Genomic DNA, 25708 nt, shown 5'->3' with positions numbered 1-25708 from the left:
TGATTATAATCATGGAACAATGACTAAAAGTTGAAATGCAGTATAATGCATTGTCTATTTTGCGGTATAAATTTAAAATACCTGTTAGGTCGGTTTTGAACGAAGTATTATATGCAAATGTTAGTATCCGGCGTCCTGAGGTTTGAGGTCCGCAGTTCGATATCCAGTGGATCTCACAAACTTATTTCAACTTCCCAGTCTAGCAGGTACAAACTTATCTCTAAATACCCTTGATTCGAGAAGTAATAGAGAGAAGTGATAGACAGTCCATTGTAAAACTGGCTTAAATTGCTTCGATTGCAATTATCTAAGTTGATATCGGCTTACCCATTTTCCACGTTGCTCTCCGGAAGTGAATTCAAGAAAAACACAAAGTACATCAATGTTTATAGGAGCGTTTGACGTCTTTTCCAACCTTCTCTTACTTCACAATTACTAGTGTCGCGGTTCTACTCACTTTACCCTTTGGTTATAATTATCTCGGTAATCTGAAAGTCTTCTAATTCCGGTTACAAGTAACACAAGGAAAGAGTGCTTAGAATTTTTAGGTGTTTGTGTTGATAAAGATTAGAAACGCTTCCTGATCAATGACCAGTATGATGTAAAAAGATAAAAAATAAATAAAACGTGTCAGTCATAGCAACAAAGAAAAAAATAGATTAAATAGGAAGATTTAACCGCCGCTATTCAGAAGCAAAAAACAAAAAGCAAAAACAAAACAACAAAAAGCAAAAAAAAAAACTAAACTAAACTAGAAAACAAAAAACAAAAACAAAAATAAACACAAAAAAATCCATCGTAGTTAGTTTTTAAAGCATGATTTGGTCAAAACAAGTTTCAGTACTGGTTTGAGTATATCATACCTGTAATCTTTGCGAAGCAGGTCATAATTTTTCCCACCAAAACAAATTTGACCACATTAATTAGAATCGTTGCTTTTCAAACAAAACTGCGTAAAATGATACTTTGAGAATTTGAGCACGCAATATTTGGCGGTACCATGCGATCTCAGGTGCGAAAGGATAAACAAATTTAAACGACTTCAAGTCGATGGCATTTTTCACCCAACGGATATACGGTTTTGGAACCAAAACGATAGGTAGGAAAATAGCACATGTTGGTTTAAAAGACGTTGGGCTAACTCTTCGCGAAAGATAAAGCAATTTCACGGAAAAACGCGCGAATTCGCGGCACACACACACACACACACACAAAACTAGCGATGTCACGGATGTCAGATAACACGTTTTACCCTATCCGGTTTTTAGGATCTTCCGGAAAACGTGGTTTTATGCCGGAAACCACTTCATAGAAAAATAAATAAACTCATTGTGGCCTCAAAGATATTGTCTTTTAAGATGAATTAGAGTCGATAAATGACCGTAAATGATAGGACATTTGCACGTAGTGCAAATTTGGGTTGTGTTGAAATGCCATTGTGCATTATGGGTAGTGTTAATACCATAGTACATTATTTATAGTCTTAATACCCGTATTGCATTGTGGGTAGTGTTAGTGCGTGTAGTGCATTATGGGTAGCATCGATACCTAAAGTGCATTTTGGATAGTGTTAATACCATGGTGCATTATGGGAAGTTTCAATACCCGTAAAGCATTATGGGTAGTGTAAATACCTATATTGCATTATGGGCAATGCTAATACCTAGTGCATTCAACACTCAAAACCTTTTTTAACGGTTAGAAACTGATGTACTATGATAAAATGCCTGTTTGAAGCGGTATTTTCAAATGTACAAAGATGTTTTGTTGCATTTGTGTTTGAATGTAGCTTTGTCAGGCTTTTTTATAGAAAATGTATGGGAAATAAGCAAATGAAGGCCTAAACCTCATTTTCGATTCAAATTTTTGCTTTGGGTTAACACTTAGATTCCACTTTCATCGGTTATCTTCACTTTCAAACAATTTAAACTTTCTGAATAACAAGATTTTAGCCTTGTACAACAGCCTTTCTTCAAGAAAATAGTCTTTGGCGCTCACTGCTTGAATACGAAAATAATTCTCTTCTAATAACCTAATTTATAATCTAACGCTTTGATTTTAGCAAAGAAGCTTACAGATCCATCTAGCGGCTTTGGTGGTATTAGTGAGACTTAAACTTAAAGGCCACAGGAAAAAAACAAGTTTTACCAACTAATGAATTAACATTTACACTCACACACATCCATCCTGTCATCTGCTATTTTTTGGTATAAACACTTAATCTTGAGGGCTTTAGAAAAATATGACCGATAACTAGAAAGAAATCTCACTCTTTCGTATGAATATGTACACTGTTTCTTTTTTATTCTCTGTCAGATTCAGACAAAAAAAATATCAGGGGGAATTAAAATTACATATTATACGATTATTTGTTCTCTTTGTGCAGTTGACCGTCCAATACCAAAGTTTATTTATCATTTTTTTCTCTGAAATTTTTCGTATTATTTCAATTAGTTGAGTCAGTTTTAAAACTAAAGTCTATTTTACTTAGTATTGTTCAAAATATAACTCTAACCATCCAGCCCGTGCTTATCAGATAATCCCATCTTATCTTGTAAACCCACATTAAACTTCTTAAGTTTTATTATGACAATACGCATTTTTCACTGAACAAACATCCATGTGGTTTTTTACCTTCAAATCTGGAACATTAAGTTGGAAGCAAAGAAGATTGTGGTTGTCGCTTTGGTTTCGACTCCTTTTCGTACTTGATTCGTAGCTGGTGTTAATTCTGTCAAATAAAATGAACTTTTATAAGATTAGCTTGTCAAAAAAAAAAAAAAAAAAAACTATATATATGATGTATGTATTTGTTGAGTTTTTTGTCAACAGCGGTGAAATCCTTCTTTTTACCTCGGAAAGTTGAAAGTTGAACTGTAAAATATACTGAAACTTATACGGCATAAAGCAAAAGTCAGCGTCGGACGGCTATGCATCAGTACAGTGAGATAATTGTCTATCCATATCAAATAACGAATCCCAAACTTAATAGCGCTGTGGAGAGCCTTCTCTTGGAGTAAACTATCTCCACAGGCGATTGTAATTCAAGTCATTTAAATTAAGAGCTATGAAAATAGCAAAAAAACAAAGTATGGCAGCGAATGCTTACTATAAAGTTTACGTCTTGGTCGGTCGTTTCTAAAGTTCGGCTTTTGATCTGTCGTTCATAGGCTTGTAGCTGTCCAGATAAAGTGGCGAAATTGAAGTTGAGGAGGCACTGCGTGTCAGTCATTCATTCAGGGACCAAAGCCAGCAAGACAGTCAATTCAAACATCGAAAATGAACGCTTCAACGCCAGGTAAGCCGATTCTAAACTCTATACATTCTAAATCCGTACTTATATTATGAACCCTTTTAATCTGAACACGCCTCGATAATTCCAGATGAGGTTGAGGCGGAAACGGATCGACTTGATGTTCGCGACTGAGTGACAAATAACCCTTAATTCATTGGATGAATTATATTTCCCATGATATCATTTGTGAACTTGGTTTAAAGCAATTCTCTAATCTTTCTCAATTCTTGATCCTCTGACGTTTATCGTTTTAAGTTCGGTTCAGAAACCGTTGAACAACAACTTTGCTTTTCTATCAGGTTTTATCTGTTGGGGCTTTATCTTTGGTTCGATCAAAGTGTGGAATAATTTCTTGATAAAATCTCACAATTTTGTTTTGAGAACTTTGTTTTGTTCAAAATAGAACCTGGTTAGTTTAGATGTTATTTGTTTTGAAGATAGCTGAGCTAGATTATAGGAGTGAATGACAGTGCGTGAACCGGTTTATGATTTCACAGTAGGAACACCATTCCTTATGTAAAATCGCAGCAGGAAACACACGTATTTACGAGGATTTATTACGGGCGTTCTTATTAATACTAGTACTCATTTAAAGCATCTTTCTGATGATTAAGAAGCGCGTGCTATAAGTAATGAAGTCTTTGTTATAAGATTTTTTTCGAAGAATGAATGAATGGATGGATGGATGGATGGATGGATGGATGGATGGATGGATGGATGGATGGATGGATGGATGGATGGATGATGGATGCATGGATGCATGGATGCATGGATGCATGGATGCATGGATGCATGGATGCATGGATGCATGGATGCATGGATGCATGGATGCATGGATGCATGGATGCATGGATGCATGGATGCATGGATGCATGGATGCATGGATGCATGGATGGATGCATGGATGCATGGATGGATGGATGGATGCATGGATGGATGGAAAGACGGACGGACGGATGGAATAAAAGTGATGGAAGGATGGATTGCATGGATTGATTGGATGGATTGGATACGTTGGAACGCATGGATAATGGATGAATAGAAACAGGATGAGATTTTAAAATAGATTTTTAAATCCCCCAAGGGATCATTTGAATACACATTAGATTACCAAGGTTTGAATACTATAATCAAGATCTTTGTTTACCAAGCCATAAAACTCTTCCAGAAAATACTCGATGATTGGCTAATACGTTTAACATGAAACAACTTGTCGTTTTTTAAAATTATGATATACATTCTTGATATACCTTCACAGATGCTCATTTTTATTATACTGTAGAATCCACGAGAAATTTGACTAGTTCATATTCTCTTGTTAGAATCTCAATTATAAGCCCTCCTTCCTGGTTATAAGACCTCTCCATTGACCGAATATCGTCATGCAACCCCGGTACCACATTAATAATCGGCTAAAACTATAGTTTATGAGCATAATCGCAATTTAAAGATTCTAAAGATATTTTCGCATGAACAATGTTGTTGAATTTTAGACGTTTTTTGCTCCCTTTTATGAGCCCCCCCCCCCTCCACCCCGATTATAAGCTCCGCCCACACCACCCCATCCCCTCCCCCTCGATGGATTTCTTGCTTATCAGAGGAGACAGTCGACAGATAGTCTCCAGCAATAAAAATAGAAATATAATCTCCTTTCGTGTTTCTTAGTAATCAATCGTTGTTTGATTGCATTGCTAAACGTATTTGCTTATTACATAAAATCAGAAATGGATCTTTAGACCTAAAAAAGCTGTTAATTTTTTTTTTTTTTTTTAATTTACCTTCAAAAGGAAAGCCGCACAGACGGCTTAATGGAGAGGGAAAATAAAAGAGAAAAGAAAAAATTTTCGTCTGATAATTTAGAAAAATAAAAGATTGAATAAGATAGAAGCTGCTAGCCCTCCTACGCTACTATGAATATCACGTTCGATATTTTTCTTTCTGCTTTGGTCAATAAGACTAAAGTTTATTTTTATATATCAATTATGAAGTGAATAGTCAAATGGTTAAATATTTTAATGTGATTTGAGTGATGCATCTTAGAGATATCAAGGTTTATATTTCCAATATGTTAATAAGTGTGATGTCATAGGAGGCTTTTTAAAATAATTTCTGGGGCAGTAAAATATCCTGTATAAGACATCATCGTCTTACTCATAATTTATAGAAAGGTTATTGCAAATTTGTTTTCTCGTAACAATCAGTGATTCGATTTAAAATGATGACAAATAAACTCAAATGCCTGCTATGTCACATTCATTAACATATATATAAGTATAAACCTTGATATCTCCAAGATGCACTCAAACCATGTGAAACTGATATTTTACCATTCAACTATTCACTTCACTGATGTAGAATCAAACTGCTGAAAATATTGATTTAGGTGTCATAGGCACTTTAAATCATCGACTATTTAGGTTTTTCATGTGACGTCTGACGTCTAGCTGTAGAGAAATTTGTTTGATTCGAAACAAGAGTTGATATTCAAAGTTGTCATTCAGATATAAGTAAAACTGCGACGTTTCCTGACGAACGCACGCAAACTATTGAAGATATGATTTTTTTCAACATGAAAATGTACGAATAAACAATAAGTTTACACACTTACTTTAGCTATATTTACATATAGTACAGTTTACAGTTTTCATTAGACCTGATGATGTTGTCGAGATGACAGCCAAACGTTGTCTTTTACAACTAGTTTTCTTATTAAATTGTATTCCTAAAAGTACCTTTATCAAACAATAAGTTGGCAGGCAAAATACATTTGTAAGTAAAAGCTGTAAGATTAAAAAATTAATACAGTCTTTGGAATATGGACAATCTTCACGAAACAGTCTTAGTAATATCTGTATGAACAATATTATTGTAAACTCCTTTTTTCTGAGGAAACGAAATATCAAATTTTTCAATAGCGTGACGTCACAGTGAAAAACCTCATATATAAACTTCAAAACAAGCAAGGGACTGGGTTCTAGTTTGAAAAATAGCTGTTATTATAACTGAGCCCGCAATGCCATATTCTTTTGTTTAAGGATCATACAAGTGAGGCTATCGGGTCGATACAATGCTTGTTGTCTCATTTGCATTTCATTTGCATACATCCATAATATCTGTTATTAATTTACCGAAGAAAATAACCCCATTAATAGAACGTTTGCATGATGGCGTCAATTGACTCCCATTACCAAGGTGCTTCCCGAATTTTCTTTCTTATTTACATTTGTATTTCCTTAAGAGAATAGTAATAATTGGTGCTAATTAACTGAACAAAAGAATGTGTGCAAGGGAGTCTGGTAGTTGAGGTCAATGACGTCATCGTGCAAACATCCTATTGAAGAGCAACTTCAAAACACTTAATCACCAAGTTTCATGACGTTTGGCCATGTACTGACTAATGTTATTAGCATAAAAACACTGCGCTACAATAACGCTTGCACTAAAAAAAACCAAAATTAATAAGTTCGAAAAACTAGACCCCAGTCCCTTGCTCGTTTCGAAAATTGCTAATAGACAGATAAAGCACAATATCCAGCTACAATATCCCACTTACGAGATATGCTTCGCTTTTCAATGTGATGCTTCGTGCATAAAGGTGGTGTTACACGGACCAACTTGCAACGCCGATTTTTTGCGCAAAACTGCTACACGAAAGATCGTTGTCGTGTAAACATAGCGCCGAGGACAATTTTTCGCGCAATTTTTCACTCTGCAACACGTCGCAAGTTTTTGATCTGGCTTCAAAAACTCGCAACAGAAGATGACGAATTTTCAGCAAATCGATGTGTGTAACATGTCCATCACCGATTTGACGCGCAACAAAATGGCGCCGACTGTAGAAGAAGTAAGTTTAAAGAGTACAGCAACTACAACAATTGTATAAACCTACTGAAACAGACAAGATAAAACTTTTGTAGTTGATAAAAAATGATAAAAGCAAGAAAAGAAGAAAAAAGATAGCCGTGAGTGAGTTGGCAGCGCGAGGACTGAATACACCACCTTAATGCTCAGTGATTCGTGACAGTAGAAATAAATTAATTTAATTTGGCACGTAGCCTCGTACTAAAACCTACCGTGCGTGACAAGGTCGCGTGACAAGCTAAGCATATCTCGAAAGTGGGCTATTATAATACCAACGGTAAAGTAAAGAATGCACAAAGTTCAACAATACAAAACCTTTGAAACTCGACGGACCTTGACTGGAACACGTGAATATTCTGCATAAAATCGAGGCTAGCCCTGAGCAAATGAGTCTGTATTCAAGAAACACAGCGGTAATTTGGAACTTGAAACTGGTTTATATTGTAGCAAAGGATCGTTTTAATTATGGCCGTAACTTATTCTTATGGAATTCGTTCGATGTTCCCCCTTTGATTTACAACAGACAAAAACATTTGTACTTCACTTAAAAAAAACTTCCCTTTTGAGGGATTTTTTTTTTCGATAATGGCCAACAATCCATTTATTTATATAATTACTGAGAACACGAACGCTAGCCGGAATCAGGCCGAACCAATGCCGGAACGTGACTAAACGGGAACACAAAGGAACACATTTTCAGAGGAAATTTATTTTTTCTTTTTCGATTGTGACCGATTTCCCCCCCCCCCCCCCCCACCGAAAACACGAAGTGGAACCGAACATCAGCCGAACCATTGCCGACGTGGCGCTAATAAGGTCACGTATTATAAAAGCAATATAGATTTTACTCTAGCAATGAAATAGAACACAAGAATAGATAAAAAAAAGAGAGAGTGTTTGATTAAAAAAGGAAATACATCTTGAATTTAATACACTTGATTTAAGATTGTATCTTGAGAGTAGTTTTTGATTACTTTACATGAGATATTGTAAGTAGACTCAGGGCATATTCTACTGTAAAGCTGCTATAAATATCAACATCCTAATCTACATGTGTCTCCCAGGGGCGAACTTATATCGACTTAGTTGCGCTTTAAATACATTTATCGGTACTTCTGTTTTTCTCTTATATCGGTCAGACTTTTCGTCTTCCCTAGTTTCTCTCTCTTCCTCTCCCTTACCTATTTTTCTTTTCTTTATCAAATCCAGGCTCAGCTCTCGATCTTTCTATGATAAAAAAATTTAGTGCCTTTGGGCTTTTCCCCATCTTTTTGCTCTTCGCAACACTTAAATTTCTAACCTTCAATTTAAGGCAAGTATATTATTAGTTCAATAAGCCTATCAGGGCCCATATATTTGTTTATATAAAAAGGCTATCGTATTGCATTTTATCTAAATTGATTTCATTCATTATTTCTTAGGAATGCTATGACACCCTTTATTTCATAACTCCTTCCTTTTTGCATTTTTTTTCATTTCAATGTCAAGTAAAGCCTTCAAAATCTAAATCAATAAACATATTCATATTCCAAAAATTTAATGCATTATACTTCAAATTTTAAAGTCTCACACTCTGGGTTCGTGCTACATTTTCGTTACAAAATTCAAGGACTTTATAAGCACTTTTCAAGCACAAAAGTTCAATTTTCAAGGACAAAGTTTTTTGTATTAGAACGTGGTTTAAGCATTGATTCAATGTTACAGTGCAGCTAATTCAGCCGGGGCCACTAGCTTAGATAAATAGATCTTTAATATACGCATTCTTACCAGAAGTATCCAGATATTCAGCTAGGCTATTTACGAAATATACGCAACTCTTCAATCAATTTTAATCGTTATATATTATAAAAAGAAAGTTAGAAATAGCATTATGTTTGCATTAAATTCAAGGAGTATCCCAGAAGTATTGGCGTTTTATCTATTTTCAAGGGCTTTTCAAGCGCCCTTAAAAACGTATTTTCAATTCAAGGAGTTTTCAAGGATTTCAAGGAGTAGCACGAACCTGCACACTGACATTTCGTTTTACTTTAAAAAAAATAGCTCCTTTCATGGTTATTTTTTTCGAGCGATTATTCCTTCCACGGCTAAAATAAGCTTCATTCCAGAATATGCCTCATATTGCTTCATTAAAAAAAATGCAAAATAAATTTTCATCCGCTTTTCAAATTTCTATAATAGCTAAATTAAACTTCACTGCTAAACTTCGTATTGCTTGAACTTTTTCCTTTCAAACTTCATTTCTAATTCATTCTATATACTCACAAATCTCTCGGCGATATCTTTTTTCTCTAGCGTAAAATATTTCTCCAAAACAGCAGTCTAGTGTGTTAAATCCTAAGAGATCCAGTTAGTCAAATTGTCGTAAGGTTCCGCCTAACGACCGACCAAGCTCTCAGGAGAAAATCGAGAGATGCTTCTAGCGCAATTCACTGGCAATTCTAGCGTAATAATTCTCAAAGTTTATTCAAATGTCAAAAGATTTTGATCGAAATGTCAACAATCAATGCGCAAGGAATCAACACATCTGGCACATTGGACTTTAATTAGATTTGTGTTTGATGAATTAGGATATTTTGTGCGGTCGGAAGAGTTATTTTGTTCTGATACCTGACATACGTCATTTTGAAGCGCTCTTTACATTAGCTTGCTGCCTTATTAGGCATTCCAAGGCTGTGGTGGGGAACTGGGTCGAGTTGACATTGCAGTGCATTTTGGGCCAGCTGTCTTAGGGGGCGAAATAGACGGGTCGGTGTCCACTGGTAGAACGAAGCTTGGGATTGGACAAAATAACAAAAACAAAGAAAGCATGGAATATGATTGACAATGTGTATTGTTCTACATGTGAGCTGCGTTCTTTGTTTTATCTCACCAGTCATTGTTTGTTCATCCACTCCCAGGCTTCGTTCTGCAGGTTGTGGATTACCCCCCGAATAGACGCCATCTTGTAAGTGTCCTCTAAGACAGCCCCACAATGCATTGCAATGGCAACTCGACCCAGTTTTTTTCTCAACTTCGGAACGGCAAATAGATTTGTAATGTTTACCCTTTTCGTATTCAAGGGCACTAGGTCAAAGGCGTTGTGTGGATTCCAGTAAAGAAATGATAAAAAATATTAGAGTGGTTTTCATAAACCCCTGAAACAGATATCACTAGTTAGTGTGTAATTGTGAAATGACAACGAAAGAACACAATAGAATAGTCGTCTTTCACCAATGCGACCCGAGTTCGAGCCCCGCCGTGCTCGGTATCATACATGAGTAGAGTTGTTTGTTGGTTCTCTCCTGTGCTTAGAGGGTTTTCCGGGTTCTCCGGTTTTCCTCCCTCCGCAAAAACCAACTTCTAAATTCCAATTCGATCTTGGGCTTTCACCTAGCATGGATCTGAGGGTTCCGTTCGTGATTGTCCCACTCTGTGATTACAAAGAAAACTGATAGATTTTTTTAGATAAAAGGTCAAACTGACTGAATAAAGCTTCAAACACAAGTAAAGAGCAGTACTCTAGATAAGTCAGTAAACTAGTCATACTTATCACTAAAGGTACGGACACACGGTGCAGGAATGTTGCAGCGTGTCTCTACCCCAAACTTGTTGCACGCAACATTACATGCAACAAATCTTAAGTTGAATCGCGCTCTACTCTTGTAACATTGCGCGTAACAAATTTCATCGCATGAACATGGCTGCAACATTGCGTGCAACATTTTGAAAATTCAAGCCAATCAGCTTGCAACAAATTTATAACCGCTGCCCAACTTTCTTAGCATAGCAGACTGTCACAAGCGAATGCTGCGTGACATTTTTGCAATGTGTGTCACCCCGATTCAAATTTCTTGTGTGCAATGTTGCACCGTGTGTCCGCACCGGGATGGTATCGAGACCTAGCGTTTGTTCTTATTAAAAAGGGAATGTGAATGTGCCAACGAAGTAATAAAGTTGAGAAATAGACCCGTTTCGAATTCCAAATTACCGCTGTTTCTTGATTACAGACTCATTTGCACAGGGTTAGCCTCGAGTTTGTGCAGAATATTTACGTGTTCCTGTCAAGGTCCGTCGAGTTTCAAAGTGTTTGTATTGTTGAAGTTGTGCATTCTTTACTTTACCGTTGGTATTTGTGAATATTTAAACACTGATACGAGGCTAACCCTGTTTAGAACAAAAGAAATGACGCACTTCCGTAACAAACTCAAAACTTCGTTGGCAACAATATGGTTCAGTCATCATCATCATCGTCGTCGTCATTATTGCCATCATCATCACCATCTTCATGTTTCAAATTTCTTATCTTTGCTCTTAAGGTGGCTGCCTACTTACAACGTTTGATTTGAGCCCACGATGCGCGCGTGCTCAAAATCTGCTGAAAAATCTACAGGATTTTATTGAAGGACCATTCGCGTTTTGAGCTTCAGCAGGGCAAAACCCTCAAATTTTGCACGGGACTCTCTACTTTTTAATAGCCCATTCGAAAAAACTTCTTAAAATCTAGGTTATATCAACATTTTAGAAAAAGTTTATATCAGTAATACATGAAAAAATAGATTTTTGTAGGGATTTTTGTTGGACTTTATGAGATTTTTTAAGAGCACCGAAAGTACAAAATATGACAAATCAATGTATCTCTTTGTCTCTTTTTCGAAAATATCAAAGTATTTTTGTAGGATGATTGACTACCCTTCATTCGTGCAATCATATAGTGTGCAAATAACTATTATCTTATGAATCTTAATTTTTTTCTAATCACTTCCGATGGCGCACGTTTTCCCCAAAAGCTCGCGCGTAGGCTTCCATTAAATGCTGATTATATCAAAAACAACCTCGGGACACCCAATTTTTCTTTCCAGATTTGGAATCAGCATTAAATTTCAATTCGGAAAATCGAAGTTTTGAAAAAAGTTTAAATCGTTTTCCAAAAGTAGGCAGTCACCTTAATATTTTGTTTTCTTACCCTTGAGACATCACTCCCAAGCCTTATCGATTATTTTCTATTACTTAATCTTTTTTTCAAGCAATCCTTTCTTATCATTCTAAAGATCGAATTTCAATTTCACTCCAGTCACGAACAATGTCAACAAAAATGAAAAAACAATGTAACCAGGAAAAAAACGCGCCGTCATTATATTATTCCAAGCTCTGAAGTTTATTTTTTATCCCATGTGTATTGATTAGAGTTTTACATCAACTTTTTTTCTCCCCGCAAACGGCAAACGTTACCCCGTTTTCATCGTTTTCCTGTATTTTACTTTACCTCTAGCAAACTTTCTCACCACAAACAAATAGTTTTTTTGTTTTTCTACTACTTGGTTTTTTTTTGATATTCAATTTTACTTAATTTAAAATAATTTTTCACTGGTCAGCTGAGGTTTAACGTTTGCCGTGAGCGTAAATCTAAAAATTGATGACGGTAATAATGGCGCATTTCTAGCCTCAGTACGCCTTACACGACAGTCTAAATACACATATATACATTGCATAACATTGTCTTAACCTTGGTTTTGAATCCTGCTACATAGTAATGAATCCTTGGTGAAGATGCGATTTGGGTTAATGAAGCATATTTTTATGGGAAATTTTTTCCATCGCATCTTAAATAGTTATGCAAGCAGTAAAGACACTTACATGAATCCATACTAATCCCCCCACCCACCCCCCACCCGACTGATTTTGACACCTTAATGTCTGCAAATGATTGCAGTATGAAAAAAACTATAAACAAAACCCTATCTTTATCATCTGAACCCTTTTAAAATAAAGCGTCTTTACGTCGTAGATATTAAAACCAAATTAGACGATCAGTCTTGGTCGAAGTTTGGTTTAAGGTATACTGTTCATTATGATAATTTAGTTATCTTTCTTTGAAATTTTTTAAATGCTTAAGTCAGCTTAAAGCTAGAAACTCTTAAGCCTCAATAATGCTATGACTATACTCCTATTCCCTACTTTCACATCCCCATAATGCCTTGCGTCTTTGGGGGGTAACCAATCAAAAAACTGGCCCAAATTGAAAGGTTTCTTAATTAAATTTATACTATACTTGCTTTTATCTGTACAATACTGATTATCAGTTTATTCCAAGTTATTTTTGCGTGTACAGATCATCAAGAGTTTTGGTCTTACAAGCTTCTATCTTTTTCTGTTTTTTACTTCTTCATTTTATTTTTGGATACCAAACAAGGTATTGACAAAATTGTCTGATCAGCCTTCAGCAAAATAAGTGGGTTTTTACCCTCTGGTTACCCCCCAAAGACGCAAAGTATTATGGGGATGTGAAAGTAGAGAATTTCGAGTTCGCCTTTACTCAGTCTCAGCCTCGATTGTATACAAATGTGTTCTTTTCGTTTATTAAGGTCCATTGTATAGTAAGGAATGTACGTACTACGGAATACGAGTCTGTTAAAATGCCACGGGTTTTGGTTTAATAGCTGAATATTATAATGCAACAACCGAGACTAAGGCCCCGTCCAAACTATGCCGGATAAATTTGAATCCGCAACTTTCACACCGAAACCGAAAAAAACGTTTTCCGTCCACACATGAGAACGGATAAAATGCTTCGCGTCCACACTAGTCTGATCAGAGGCGGCAAAAACGCTTCATTGCACATCTGAGCATGTGCATCGAAGCTGAAATTGAGCCCGCGGTGAATTTTTAGCCTTCCCGCCATGTTACCATGACAATCATGACGTCATCGTATTCGAAAAAATTCGAGTACGAAATGTTCTCCGTCCACACTAATACGGCTAACCGGCATTTTCAAATTGTTCCACTCTGGAGACCGTATTCGAAAAAACTCGTTTTCGGTGAAGAATTGTTCCGGATTCGCCCGGACTAGTGTGGACGGTAGGCCTAACCGAATAAATAAAAATTCGGATTCAAATTTATCCGGCATAGTGTGGACGTGGCCTAAAGCTGAGCAAAGAGAACTCGAAACTGGAGTATTGATGGTTTTCACAGCCGCCATGTTGGATGAATTTAACAAAAGATTCGTCATAAGTCTCTCTTGTTATATCATCCAACATGGCCGCCGTGTCTTTTGTTATTTCATTCTCTTGGGAATGAATGAAAAGCAGCAATCCATTGGAAATAATATTTATTTTGATTATGCGGTGTGTTTTAACTCAATGCTGTACTTTAGAAGCTTTGAAACAATAGAACGTTCAGGAAATAATAAGTCGAAAAAACGTGTTCATACCAATCTTTCGTTCATGTTTGCTATTAACAGGGCGTCTAAGTGTTCACTACAAAGATTCACAATTAACTATAATTCTTTTTTTTTTTTTTTTTATTTGAATTTTTCTCATAATTTAAAGTGCCTACGACCCCTAATTCAATATTTTCAGCATTGATTCTACGTGAAGTAAATAGTCGAATGGTGAATTATTTTCATATCATTTGAGTGATGCGTCTTGGAGATATCAAGGTTTATACTTCAAGTATGCTAATGAGTGTGATGTCATAGTAGGCATTTGGGTTTATTTGTCATCATTTTTAAATCGAAACACTGATTACTATGAGAAAACAAATTTGCAATAACCTTTCCATAAACCTTGAGTAAGACAATTATGTTTTATACAGGATATTTTACTTCCTTAGTAAATTTTCGTATATTTAATAATGCCTGCTATGACATCACACTCATTAGCATACTTGAAGTATAAACCTTGATATCTCCAAGATACATCACTCAAATCATATGAAAATATTTTACCATTCGACTATTTACTTCATGTAGAATCAATGCTGAAAATATTGAGTTAGGGGTCATAGGCACTTTAATAATTTACCTAGCACACACACACACACAAACTAAAACTAGAAGAAGCTAGTTTAAAACCATATATTTTTGAAGATTCCTGTAGCTGTTTCAAAAATATGGCTTCAAGTTAGGCAAGTGCAAACACACAGGGAAAACTATCAACCACGATTTCAACGTCTTTTTCAACTCGAAATCCGTCGAATTTCCGATTAAAATGGTTTCTGTTTTTGAAAACTCTTTCGGTTGTCCCTTGAAGATGTCATTTTGAAAATGCCTTGTGCAAAATCGTTTCCAATCAGCACACAAATCTGCACAACTTATACAATATGAGTATTATAATGTTGAGGAGTCTGCCATTATAATCTTAGCTGAAGATGAAAATTTAGCCTGAATTGAGCCAAAACAAGCTCTCAAAAACCGTTTCTTACTTACTTTAAGATTTTCAAGCTTTCAAATACTTTTGGACTGTGTGGAGCAGGCGAAAAACCATTCCTAGAATAAAATAACAAGTGATGTTAAAATAATATCCTAACGCTTGATCTTCATGTAGAGTGATGTGAAATAGAAACTTTAGTTCGTAAAATCAACTCGACCTTTCCATATATTTGTAAACAACTGCCAATTTTATTCTTTATGGAGAGTTTGTTTGAGTTATCTAATGATCTTGACTCTCTTTCTTTGATCATATCAACTTTATTAACACTCGTTAACCCGAGTAGTCAAGTTAACTGCGCATGCGATATACATGCGCATCACGTGATAACAATTTTGGCGCCTTTTTAAGGCCACGTTTACATGTGTATCCCGAGGATATTCTTAAAAACGGTTTTTTTCTTTTTTTTCTTTTTTTTTTTTTTTTTTTTTTTTTTTTTTTGTATTCCTCTTTTCAAAAACAATCGCTTCCACACGTAGCGTTTTCAAATCGTGCTTACCAGACATGTGTGGACGGAAGGCTATGCCGTAACCTGTGCAGCGGCGCTACGTAGGCAAGAATCAATGAAGAAAAAAAATCCGCTTTCAAAACTATCCGGATACTTGTGGAGAGACCTCGAGGAGGACCAAAAATGACGTCAAGAAACTGCTCTAAGCCTATCAAAATTCGAAAAAACTTACACCATCCAATTATATTAGTCTTGATGCCGGAAATTAACTTTGAAATGGTTATCCCGTCTAAGCCAATCAAAACATGTTGTACCATTCGTGATCTTGCAATTATTTTTTTAGATAAAAGCCCCTAGACTACAAGTCTAGTGTCTGAAATGTTCTGTGTCATACTCTGATCAATATCATGTCTGATAACTTGGGTTTATATGGAGGCTTGTTGACAAAAGTAATTTTACGTATACGGGTTAAATTTGCGATGTTTGAAGAAAAAACGCAAATTTAACCCGCAAAAATCGAGTCTCTCTCTTTTTCATTACCTCATTTGTTCTATTTCTGTTCTCTCTCTCTCTCTCTCTCTCTCTCTGTTGCTCTCCCTCTATCTTACTAAACAAAGGTCATTCATTCATCCATCCATCCATCCACCCACCCACCCACCCACCCATCCATCCATCCATCCATCCATCCATCCATCCATCCATCCATCCATCCATCCATCCATCCATTCATTCATTGTTGCAAAAGGCTTAATAACAGGACAGAGGGGGTGACACTGAGGGTGACACTGTATCGCAAGAATACCCCGTAGGAACCCAGCAAGTATCAGACACCGTATTTATATCATTCTATTCAAAGCTCTGCTACTTTGCTATTCCATCCTTACTGGGCGTTAATACATAATGAGTTTATCTTTCATGAGGTAAATAGGGCGATAGAATATCTAAAAAGAAATCTAATTTCAGATTGACTTGACACATTTAAAATAAGCCTAATTAATCTCTGGTGAACTTGCCTAGTCGGGCGATTGTGATATAGTTTGCGTTTTTCACTTATCTTTCTTGGTTCTAAATAATCTAAACGAAAAACAATTATTTTAAAGCATTTAAGTCAAATGAGTTGTTAGTGTCTTCTACCAACGCGAAGATAATTTGAATGCATTTGTCGAAGAATTGATGGCGCCTCTTAATTCTTAGTCAAGGTGATCCGATCATAACTAGAAGTGTGGAGGATGTGGAAGGGAGGATGAAAATCTGTGGGTGAAAATCGGATATTAAAAACATTCGTGGGGATCAAGGTTTTCGGAAAAAGGGTTGATCATGGGGCGTCAAAAATGGCTAAGTAAAATGCACTCTTTTAAAATTATTTTGAATGCGAGGCTAACTTGTAAACACAAAAGAAATGCCATAAATGACATCGAGAAAAAGTCTCATTTCTTTCCTATTTTCAAGTTAGCCTAGCATCTAAGGGAAGCACCGGTGGCGTTCACTGCTAATGCGCCGCCTCTCACCAATACGGCCCGAGTTCGAGTCCTGGCGATCTCGATGTCGTATGTGAGTAGATTTGTGCTTCGAGGGTCTATTTCTCCGGGTTCTCCGGTTTTCCTCCCTCCTCAAAAATCAACTTCTAAATTCTAATTCGATCTTTGGGCTTTCACTTAGTTTGGAGCCTAGCTCTGTTGTGATTGTCCCACGCTGTGATACAACAGCGAAAGCTTCGTATATTTTTTTTAGATATACTATGCTTTTGAGAAGAGTACATTGCATAAAAAAACTTTTTGCCAATAGGACGTTTACATGATGGTGCCATTTTACTGCCACTAATAAAATCCTTTTTTCACAATAACTTACAAATTTCTTGCACGCTGATTGGTTATTTTTTATCATCAATGAGAGGACAAACAGATAAAGCTGACGTCAACGAGGGCGCACTCTTTCCGTTGGTTGTTTTGATCGCTAAAAATGAGAAGTTTTTATCGTTTTTGTTATCGTAAAAAACAAATAGACATCAGTTTTTTATGTGTCTGTCCTCTTATTGACAATAAATTTCGTCATCACATCACGTCTCGGCTACGCCTCGTGGATCCACACTACTTTGACAATGTGATGCAATTTATCGTCAATAAGAGGACAGACACATAAAGCTGATGTCTATTTGTTAAGGTGAATTTTCCTTTTTTATTTAAATTTGAGAATAGTAAGAATAATTAATTTTGAACAAAAGAAAGTGCGCAAGTGGTAGTGGTAGTAAATGACGCCATAAATGTCCAATTAGATGAAAATTCAAATTTTGCCCCGGTCTCTTGCTTCTTTTCAAAATGGCCAATTGCCAAATAAACCTTCTTAGTTGATCAAGTCCTTTTCAAATAAAACGTCCCGACCACCACTTTTACCAAATACACCTACATAACATCACACTTCTCTTGCTAACAAATCCTCACGCCATTCGCCTCTATCACCAAACAGAACAAGTTGCAAAAGATCGTAACACAAACTAAATTCACAAAATTTTTGCGACGCATAAAAATACTCAGGTAAAAATGAAGGGTCAAAGCGTTTTGTTCAAGGAGTAACAGCTTAAGTGGAGCCTTCCGCAGAGAAATATCTAACCTAAGATAAGTCCTTGGATTTAGGAAATTCCATAAACCGATAACGATTAGAATTACCTTCGATTCAAGTGGATTAATTTCGCAAAAATTATCCTTAGAATAGGTTTCGAGGGCCTGTGTTAGCAACCGAGCATATTTATATATAGTTCAGTTATTCATCTTCGTTGTGAGCAGTCCTTTAGGATTATTATTTTCTCTTATCACAAGAGAATTCGCGTATTTTAGAGTTGAAATGGTTTGTTTAATGCACAAATTATGAAAAACATTACTCCATGAAACGTGGACGGATTTGAATGTTTTTGATGCCTATTACTATTGGATAAATATATAGACAGCTACCACGATTCTCAAGATTCAGGGCTCAGTTCTGACGTAAAGACCCGTTTCTTGCTGTATTCTTCGTAATTTGGAAAAAAGAGATCACAGATAAGTCGAAAATCGCAAACATCTAAAGATTCTAAAATTCAGCTTGGTCGAGTAGGTGGCCATCTTTGAAGCAACAAGAAAATGGCTATCTACTATGTAGATTAATACCGAAGCTCCATCAGTAACCCGCAAAGTTCGATGAATTCCTCTTCTAACAACGTTACAAGTAAGACTTTACTGAACTTGTGTTTGCTATAAAGTCAGAAGATTTCTTTGATTAGGGATGTAGTGATGGTGTAACATCTGATAGACTTTTAAGTTATACTTAATTCAAAAATCTCGACTATTTTTACTCATGTTGTCATTCATTTGCATTGACTTCATTTTTACTCATAATACATACTTATGCGTACGTTTTTTTATTCTTTCGTCCTTTTTTCCTCTTGCATTTCCTTGCCATCATTCTCTTCTCTTTTCTTCATTTTCTTTTTCTCATGTACTTTTCTTCGTCCTTTCGTTTCTTTCTTCCTACTCGGCTCTTGCTTTTTTTTAAAAACCTTCATTTTGTCATTCTTGCTTACTTGCTTACTTACATTATTCCTCGTTCTTTCTCTCATTCTTTCTTTCTTTTCCAACGATAAGTCAATAAATTATAATCTCTATAACGTATGTCCACGAGCCTTCGACAACTATAGAAATCAAATATATCGGCGTAATTTTCCTACAACCGTCATCATATTGCATCCTGTTGAGTTGTTTCCTCATCAGTTTCTGTTACGTATTCATTAAATTCCGCTTCTTTGTGTCACCCCAGGATATCGAATCTAGCATATCAAAAACTTGTTTAAAGATGTTAAAAAAAATTTCCTATTAAGAAATTCATAATAAATTCAAAATACTCAATCAGTTGAATCTCGCTTTTCCTCAGTTATACAGTATTTTGTATTTTCTACTTCAATATATATTCACATAATCATAGGGCTACCACTTCATTGCATGTAAATTATAAATTTTTCGCCCATCATCCATTCTGAATTCGAATCTTTTATTAAAAAAAGATGAATTTTCTATCCAAATATATTAACTAATTCGTGCTAGTCTTATTGCGTGAGCGTTCAAGTAATCCCTCTTGACTTCAAAAAGGCCTTAATTTCGGGAATTAGCGACCCGGCTTCAAGGTTGCGACCCGGCTTCAAGGTTTAAACCTCGTTATATTTCTTTATAATTTCTTGTTCTAAAAGGTGATCGTGATGTTAGCCAAGTACTTCAGGAAAACCAGCTAGGCTATATTCTCTTCCCTCAAACTCGATAATAATAATAATAATAATAACTTTATTCTCACATAGCGCCATTTCCATTTCTGTCCAATGGCGCTTTACAAATTACAATTAAACACTAAAAATATGTGGTAAAATAATTTTAATTATTTTATCATATGAAGATGTTAAAATATGTATACATTAAAATCTATTTTCCTAGTTAGACCCAGCCTTTACAACGAGCCCCACATGCGCCGAATCCAACGCAAACTCCAAACACTTCCCACAGAGACCTATTTTATTTCTTACAGCATTATCTAGAAGGGATTCTTCGAGTTCATTTTAGCCAGAATTATCCGCTAAGCTTTCATTATCTTTCTCATAAGTCAACGCTATAAGACTTAAATATCGACTTCAGGTCCAAAGCACGGTTTAGCACGAATAACGGCAAGTGGGGCCAATCTAAAATCCCTAAGAAAACTTTTTAAATACTTATTTTTTCTCTGGATTTTTTTGACGAATTAATCTTGGTTTCAGGGTTCGGTTTGAATACAAAAAAGGAGAAGTATAAGGCTTCACGTGATGAGAAAATTTTGGCAGGAAAAACCTGTTAGACGCGTCAGTCACGTATTCGCATACACATTTGAGATGAAGGACACAAGCGATAATTTCACGTGGAATCGCCCCTTAATCTTTGTTCATTATTTCCCATCAAAACACTAATAAACGCGAAAACTACTAAAAATGAAAGGAAGAAAGACAACTATTTAATAGAATAAACGATATGTTTCCGAAAATAAGAATGCAATTGAGGACATTTGAAAAGCTGAATCGCATGAAAATACAGGACGCCCGCGCTGGCTTTTTTGTCCTGAACAAAATTATACAAATTTAACTAAGGCCTAGGGCAAACGTCGAACTTTCCATGCACCGAACTCATTAAAAACAATGGATATCAGGTGATAATGAGGCGGCATTCTTTGATGTAATTAAGTTCGGTGCATGGAAAGTTCGACGTTTGCCCTAGGCCTAAGTTGCCACTGAGCGACTCTAATATATGATAATCAAGATTTCCATTGTGATCATCGTTACAGTAAACTTATCATTTCATTCTTTAGTATAATGTCCACGTTAATAATCGTCTTCATAATCATCTTGTGTACCGGCTGTAGCTAGCTTGTTTTTTGGAGTTACTATAGTTATGATCGTCATCATAATCAATTCATGTGAACCAAAGTTGCACCACAGTTTCCATGGTGTTCATTGTTACCATCATCTCATATGTAACATTTCTTCCGAGATGCCATAGTCATCATCATCACGAGCATCATCACTGTCATCATTATCATCATCAACATCATCATGACCATCATCATCGTCATCACCATCATCATCACCATCATCATCACCATCATCATCATAACCATCATCATCATTGTCATCATCATCATTATCATCTATCATCATCGTCGTCATTATCATCATCATCATGACCATCATCGTCATCACCATCATCATCACCATCATCATCATCATCTAACATCATGGTTTCCAAGGTGATTATCATCAACATTATCTTCGTTTTCTCATTTTTATCACAGTTGTCCATTCATACCATGGTTGCCATGACGATTGCCCTATCTATCCTGCATCATTGTTACCATGGTTTCATGTCAATTAACTATTAATGAACATATTTTTCCTTCCACAGCTAACATGACGGCTCCTCGGTGCATTCAGACCTTTGACACCACAACGCAAGTCGTCCTAACCATAGGGTATGCCATCATCTTCCCCGTAGCGCTCCTTGGCAACTCCCTGGTTCTGTTCGTAGTATACCGACATCAAAGTCTACGAAATGCTCTCAACTACTTGATAGTCAACATGGCCATTGCAGATCTGCTCGTCACGATTTTCACAATGCCTTACTCTATGGCTTACTTGTTCATAAAGAATCTCTGGTTCGAAGGGGTGTTCGGTGATGTCCTCTGTCGAACGGTTCACTTCTCCCTGGCTGCGTCCATCGGCGCTTCCATCTTCACTCTAATTACCATGACTTTAGATAGATTCATATCAATCGTCTATGTTTGGGAAAAAACACTAACTCTTGGATCCTCGAAGCTTGTTTTAGTTCTAATTTGGGTGCTTTCTTTTGGAATGTTCGGTTTTTACTTACGGCTATATAGGGTCGATTATATTTATGGGGGGTTCCGATGCTACCCAAAATTTTCGGATTTCCTTCCGCAGGAGTTTCCAGTGATTTTTGCCATTTGCTTGTTCGTCTTCCTCTATGCAATCCCTCTTCTCTTAATGGGGATTCTTTACTCCATTATTTGTCACAAATTACACAAACAGAAAATGGAAGGAGGTGACCAGCAGATTGAGAAGAAGAAGAAACGAGTGGTCCAAATGTTGATTACAGTAACGATCTCATTTGCCATCTGTTGGTTGCCACTACACATCCTTCACTATTACATCTACTTCGACATCAAGACCTATCAGTGTCTACACACCTTCTTGATCTTGGGAGGCTTCTGGCTGGGGCATGCTAACAGTGCAGTGAATCCATGCCTCTATGTTATCTTTAACAAAACATTTCGTAGAGCATTCCTCAAGGCTTTGCATTTGAGCAGTTTCGACAGTCTGAACTCACAAGGCACGTACCTAACAACCCAGGGATCGAGGAGGGTCAAACGTCTAACGTTCAAAGAAGAACAAGAAGAGGACACGTTCGCAAGACAGATGTCGCAGAGGTTTCGGGTTTCGTTCGCGAAAGCATACGCAAAGATACGAACTGCTAGCTGCGATGAAGATGCTGGTGGGATCGACAAGAGAAAGAGCTTGGTGGTTGTATCTGAGAGAATGACTAGTCTTTAAAGCGATGGCTGACGGCATTATTCCCATAATAGGAAAAGCCTTATGCTGGAGGATTAAACAGAAGATGCAAAGCATCTATCAAATGAGGACGTAGTTAATTCAAACCATAGCACAAGACTGTGCAATGTAAAGCAGTGTAGAATTGGCGGCACGACCAATTATATCAACCTAAAAACGTTGCAAAAAGTATTTAGAGGGTCTAGACATAACTATCATCGTAAAAGCTTATGTTCAATATATTAAATTTGTTTTCGAAGAACATCTCCAGAGGTCGTTTGGTATTCACACAAGCTCAACCCAAATGGAGGCCGCCCTTCGCTGATGTTGAGCAAAATGGCAGGAAAGCGCCTCTTTTGGAATAAACTCCTCTGATATCATCAATTCTAAGTCATAATCTCCACCAAAACGAAGGCCTATGGTCTACAATGAGACGCAGCCTTATATGACCCTTTTTGCTAATGCTCAACAAACAATTGGGAAACGACGTTGAAGTCAATCGTTCAAGTTTCAACTCTCCCTGGTACGGACACCGAAGGAAAGGAGCCAAGTGTCATAGGTATATGCATAACTAAATCTAGTCAGTGTAGCTAGGACCAAAGAAAGTGTCCGTAATAGAGAGGTCTGTCTATAAGTAAATAAGTGCACCCAGGACTAAAGAAAGTGTCCGTAATAGAGAGGTGTCCGTAATAGAGAGGTCTGTCTATAAGTAAATAAGTGCACCCAGGACCAAAGGAAGTGTCCGTAATAGAGAGGTCTGTCTATAAGTAAATAAGTGCACCCAGGACAAAAGAAAGTGTCCGTAATAGAGAGGTCTGTCTATAAGTAAATAAGTGCACCCAGGACCAAAGGAAGTGTCCGTAATAGAGAGGTCTGTCTATAAGTAAATAAGTGCACCCAGGACAAAAGGGAGTGTCCGTAATAGAGAGGTCTGTCTATAAGTAAATAAGTGCACCCAGGACCAAAGAAAGTGTCCGTAATAGAGAGGTCTGTCTATAAGTATAAATTTGAATATGGACTCGCTTCCAAAAACATTAATCTTAAAGCTTGAATAATTTGAAAATAAGTTGACTGCGGAAAAAAATATAGGCGAATCATAAAGAATAGGAGAAATTCTCTCAAAAGAGAAACAACTCATAAACGAAAAATATATAAAATCAAATGAACTGAGTAGTATTAGATATATTAGAGCAGTTTTCGTATGACTGTGAAAAGCTCTGCTGTAAGCGTGCCGTGCCGTGACCGTGATACTTTCTAGAATTTGAATTGGCTTTTTCTTTTTTACGCGAAACATGATTGGTCTGGCATTGCCGTGATCTTGGCGTGTCCGTGTCCGCGCCGTGTTTATGCCATGTTCCGGGTATTTGATTAGATGGAGAGTAAATTATCGTGCAATGTGATTTGTCTGGCGTATCCCTTGCTGTGTCACGACCGTGTTCGTGCCGTGAACTTTTCACGGTCATACGAAAACTGCACTAGAATACAGTGGTGCTTACCATTTAATCAGGTTGGGATAGTAAAATAAGAGCGGGAAACTTTGACTTCCGATAAATGGAACACGCGTCTACCTGAAGAACAGGATGAACAGAAAAGAGCGGGAAAACCTCATTAAACCAACCCATCTGGTTGGATTAGTAAGAAAAAAGCGGGAAATTTTGACTTTCGATAAATGGTACACGCGTCTACCGGAAGACCGAGTTTTTTGTAACTTATACGGAATAGTAATAACATATACCAAATGCTTTCCAGCCGGAATTTCCGGATTTTTCGGATTAAATCTGATGGTAGACACTCCAAGTTCTTTAGATAAACCGATAACTAGAGACTTTCACAAAGTAAGTCTTCCTCTCGCTTCGCTGTAATAACTAATGGGTTAGAGATCGGCTCAGTAGTTGCTAGACAGTCTAATAACCTTATAAAATGTTCCAGTTAATGCCTAACGGCAGGGTCACAGAATATAACTTGAATTGTGGCTTCTAGAATTACAATGTAACTTATAACGTAGTTGAGAAAGTGAAATAAAAACATCAAAATATAACACGATTTCCATTCAATTCACTGAAAACTTAGTCATCGTTGGTAACGAGATTCATTCAGCTGAAGCGCATGAAGGGCAGTGCTTGCCTGTCATTGTAGGCTGGTAATGAGATTCATGAGATTCATTCGGCTGAATGCTACCGAGCAATAGAATACTCTCTGGTTGATAGTGATGAGATTCATGAGCTTCATTCAGCTGATTGATTAAAAACAATTATTCGTCATCAGAGCGCGATATACGAGATAATGTCATAACTGATTGAAATCATACCTTAATGCAAATAGATTACGACGACCTAACTAATATCGATAATATGGCCATTGCAAAATCAAGTCACGTGGCCCCTAACAGCAAGGGGTCCTTTTGAGAGTAATTATTCAAGGCTTAGCAGTATGAGCTGACGGCCCGGCAGTCAGTTTATAACTTAAGTGTTTATCAAACTGATGTGAAGACGCAGGTGTGAGAACCTAGCTCTCTTCTCTTCTTTTCTCTTCCAGTCTGGAAGGGGGGGGGAGGGAGGAGGGAGAGGAGGAGGGAGAGAGAGAGGAGAGGAGAGGAGAGGAGAGGAGGGAGAGGGAGGGAGGGAGAGGGAGGAGGGAGGGGCGGGGAGGGAGAGGGGGGGGGGAGGGAGAGGGAAGGGGCGAGGAGCGGGAGAGGGAGAGGGAGGGAGGAGAGGAGAGGAGGGGAAAGAGGAGGGAAGGAGGAGGGGAGAGGGAGGAGAGGCTGGAGGAGCCAAGAGAAGAGAACAGCCTCCCTCTCCTCTCCTCTCCTCTCCTCG

General features: G+C 37.0%; 2 protein-coding genes across 6 annotated transcripts in view; one reads left to right on the top strand and one right to left on the bottom strand.

Annotated features, from left to right (window-relative positions):
* The window catches only part of LOC116300769 (substance-K receptor), a 66434-nt gene extending 50861 nt beyond the window's left edge, over nt 1–15573 (bottom strand). For 2 of the 3 annotated variants that reach the window (XM_031709695.2, XM_031709697.2), the window contains exons 1-3: nt 15500–15573; nt 15339–15398; nt 2635–2731 (exon numbers count right to left, since the gene is read on the bottom strand). The gene's annotated coding sequence lies outside the window, so the exon portion shown is untranslated. Of the gene's footprint in view, nt 1–2634; nt 2732–3109; nt 3228–15338; nt 15399–15499 lie in introns of those variants that run through there. The other variant, XM_031709698.2, reaches the window with a different exon arrangement.
* Nucleotides 1–24930, top strand: part of LOC116300770 (galanin receptor type 1) — a 42920-nt gene extending 17990 nt beyond the window's left edge. Inside the window, exons 2-3 of one of the 3 annotated variants that reach the window (XM_031709703.2) lie at nt 3171–3298; nt 21730–24930. In XM_031709703.2, the coding sequence (XP_031565563.2) occupies nt 3280–3298; nt 21730–22895 (1185 nt within the window). In that variant the 5' untranslated portion in view covers nt 3171–3279 and the 3' untranslated portion in view covers nt 22896–24930. Of the gene's footprint in view, nt 1–3170; nt 3299–18502; nt 18986–21729 lie in introns of those variants that run through there. The other 2 variants (XM_089031090.1, XM_031709702.2) reach the window with 2 other exon arrangements.
* The last annotated feature ends 778 nt before the right edge of the window (nt 24931–25708 follow it).

The sequence above is a fragment of the Actinia tenebrosa genome, unplaced genomic scaffold (assembly GCF_029948245.1).
Source record: "Actinia tenebrosa isolate PJP-AT-01 unplaced genomic scaffold, QUT_ActTen_1.0 PGA_scaffold16__25_contigs__length_10494907, whole genome shotgun sequence".
NCBI lineage: Eukaryota > Metazoa > Cnidaria > Anthozoa > Actiniaria > Actiniidae > Actinia > Actinia tenebrosa.
The sequence above is the reverse complement of the archived record's forward strand: the minus strand, read 5'-3'. Positions and strand labels throughout refer to the sequence as shown.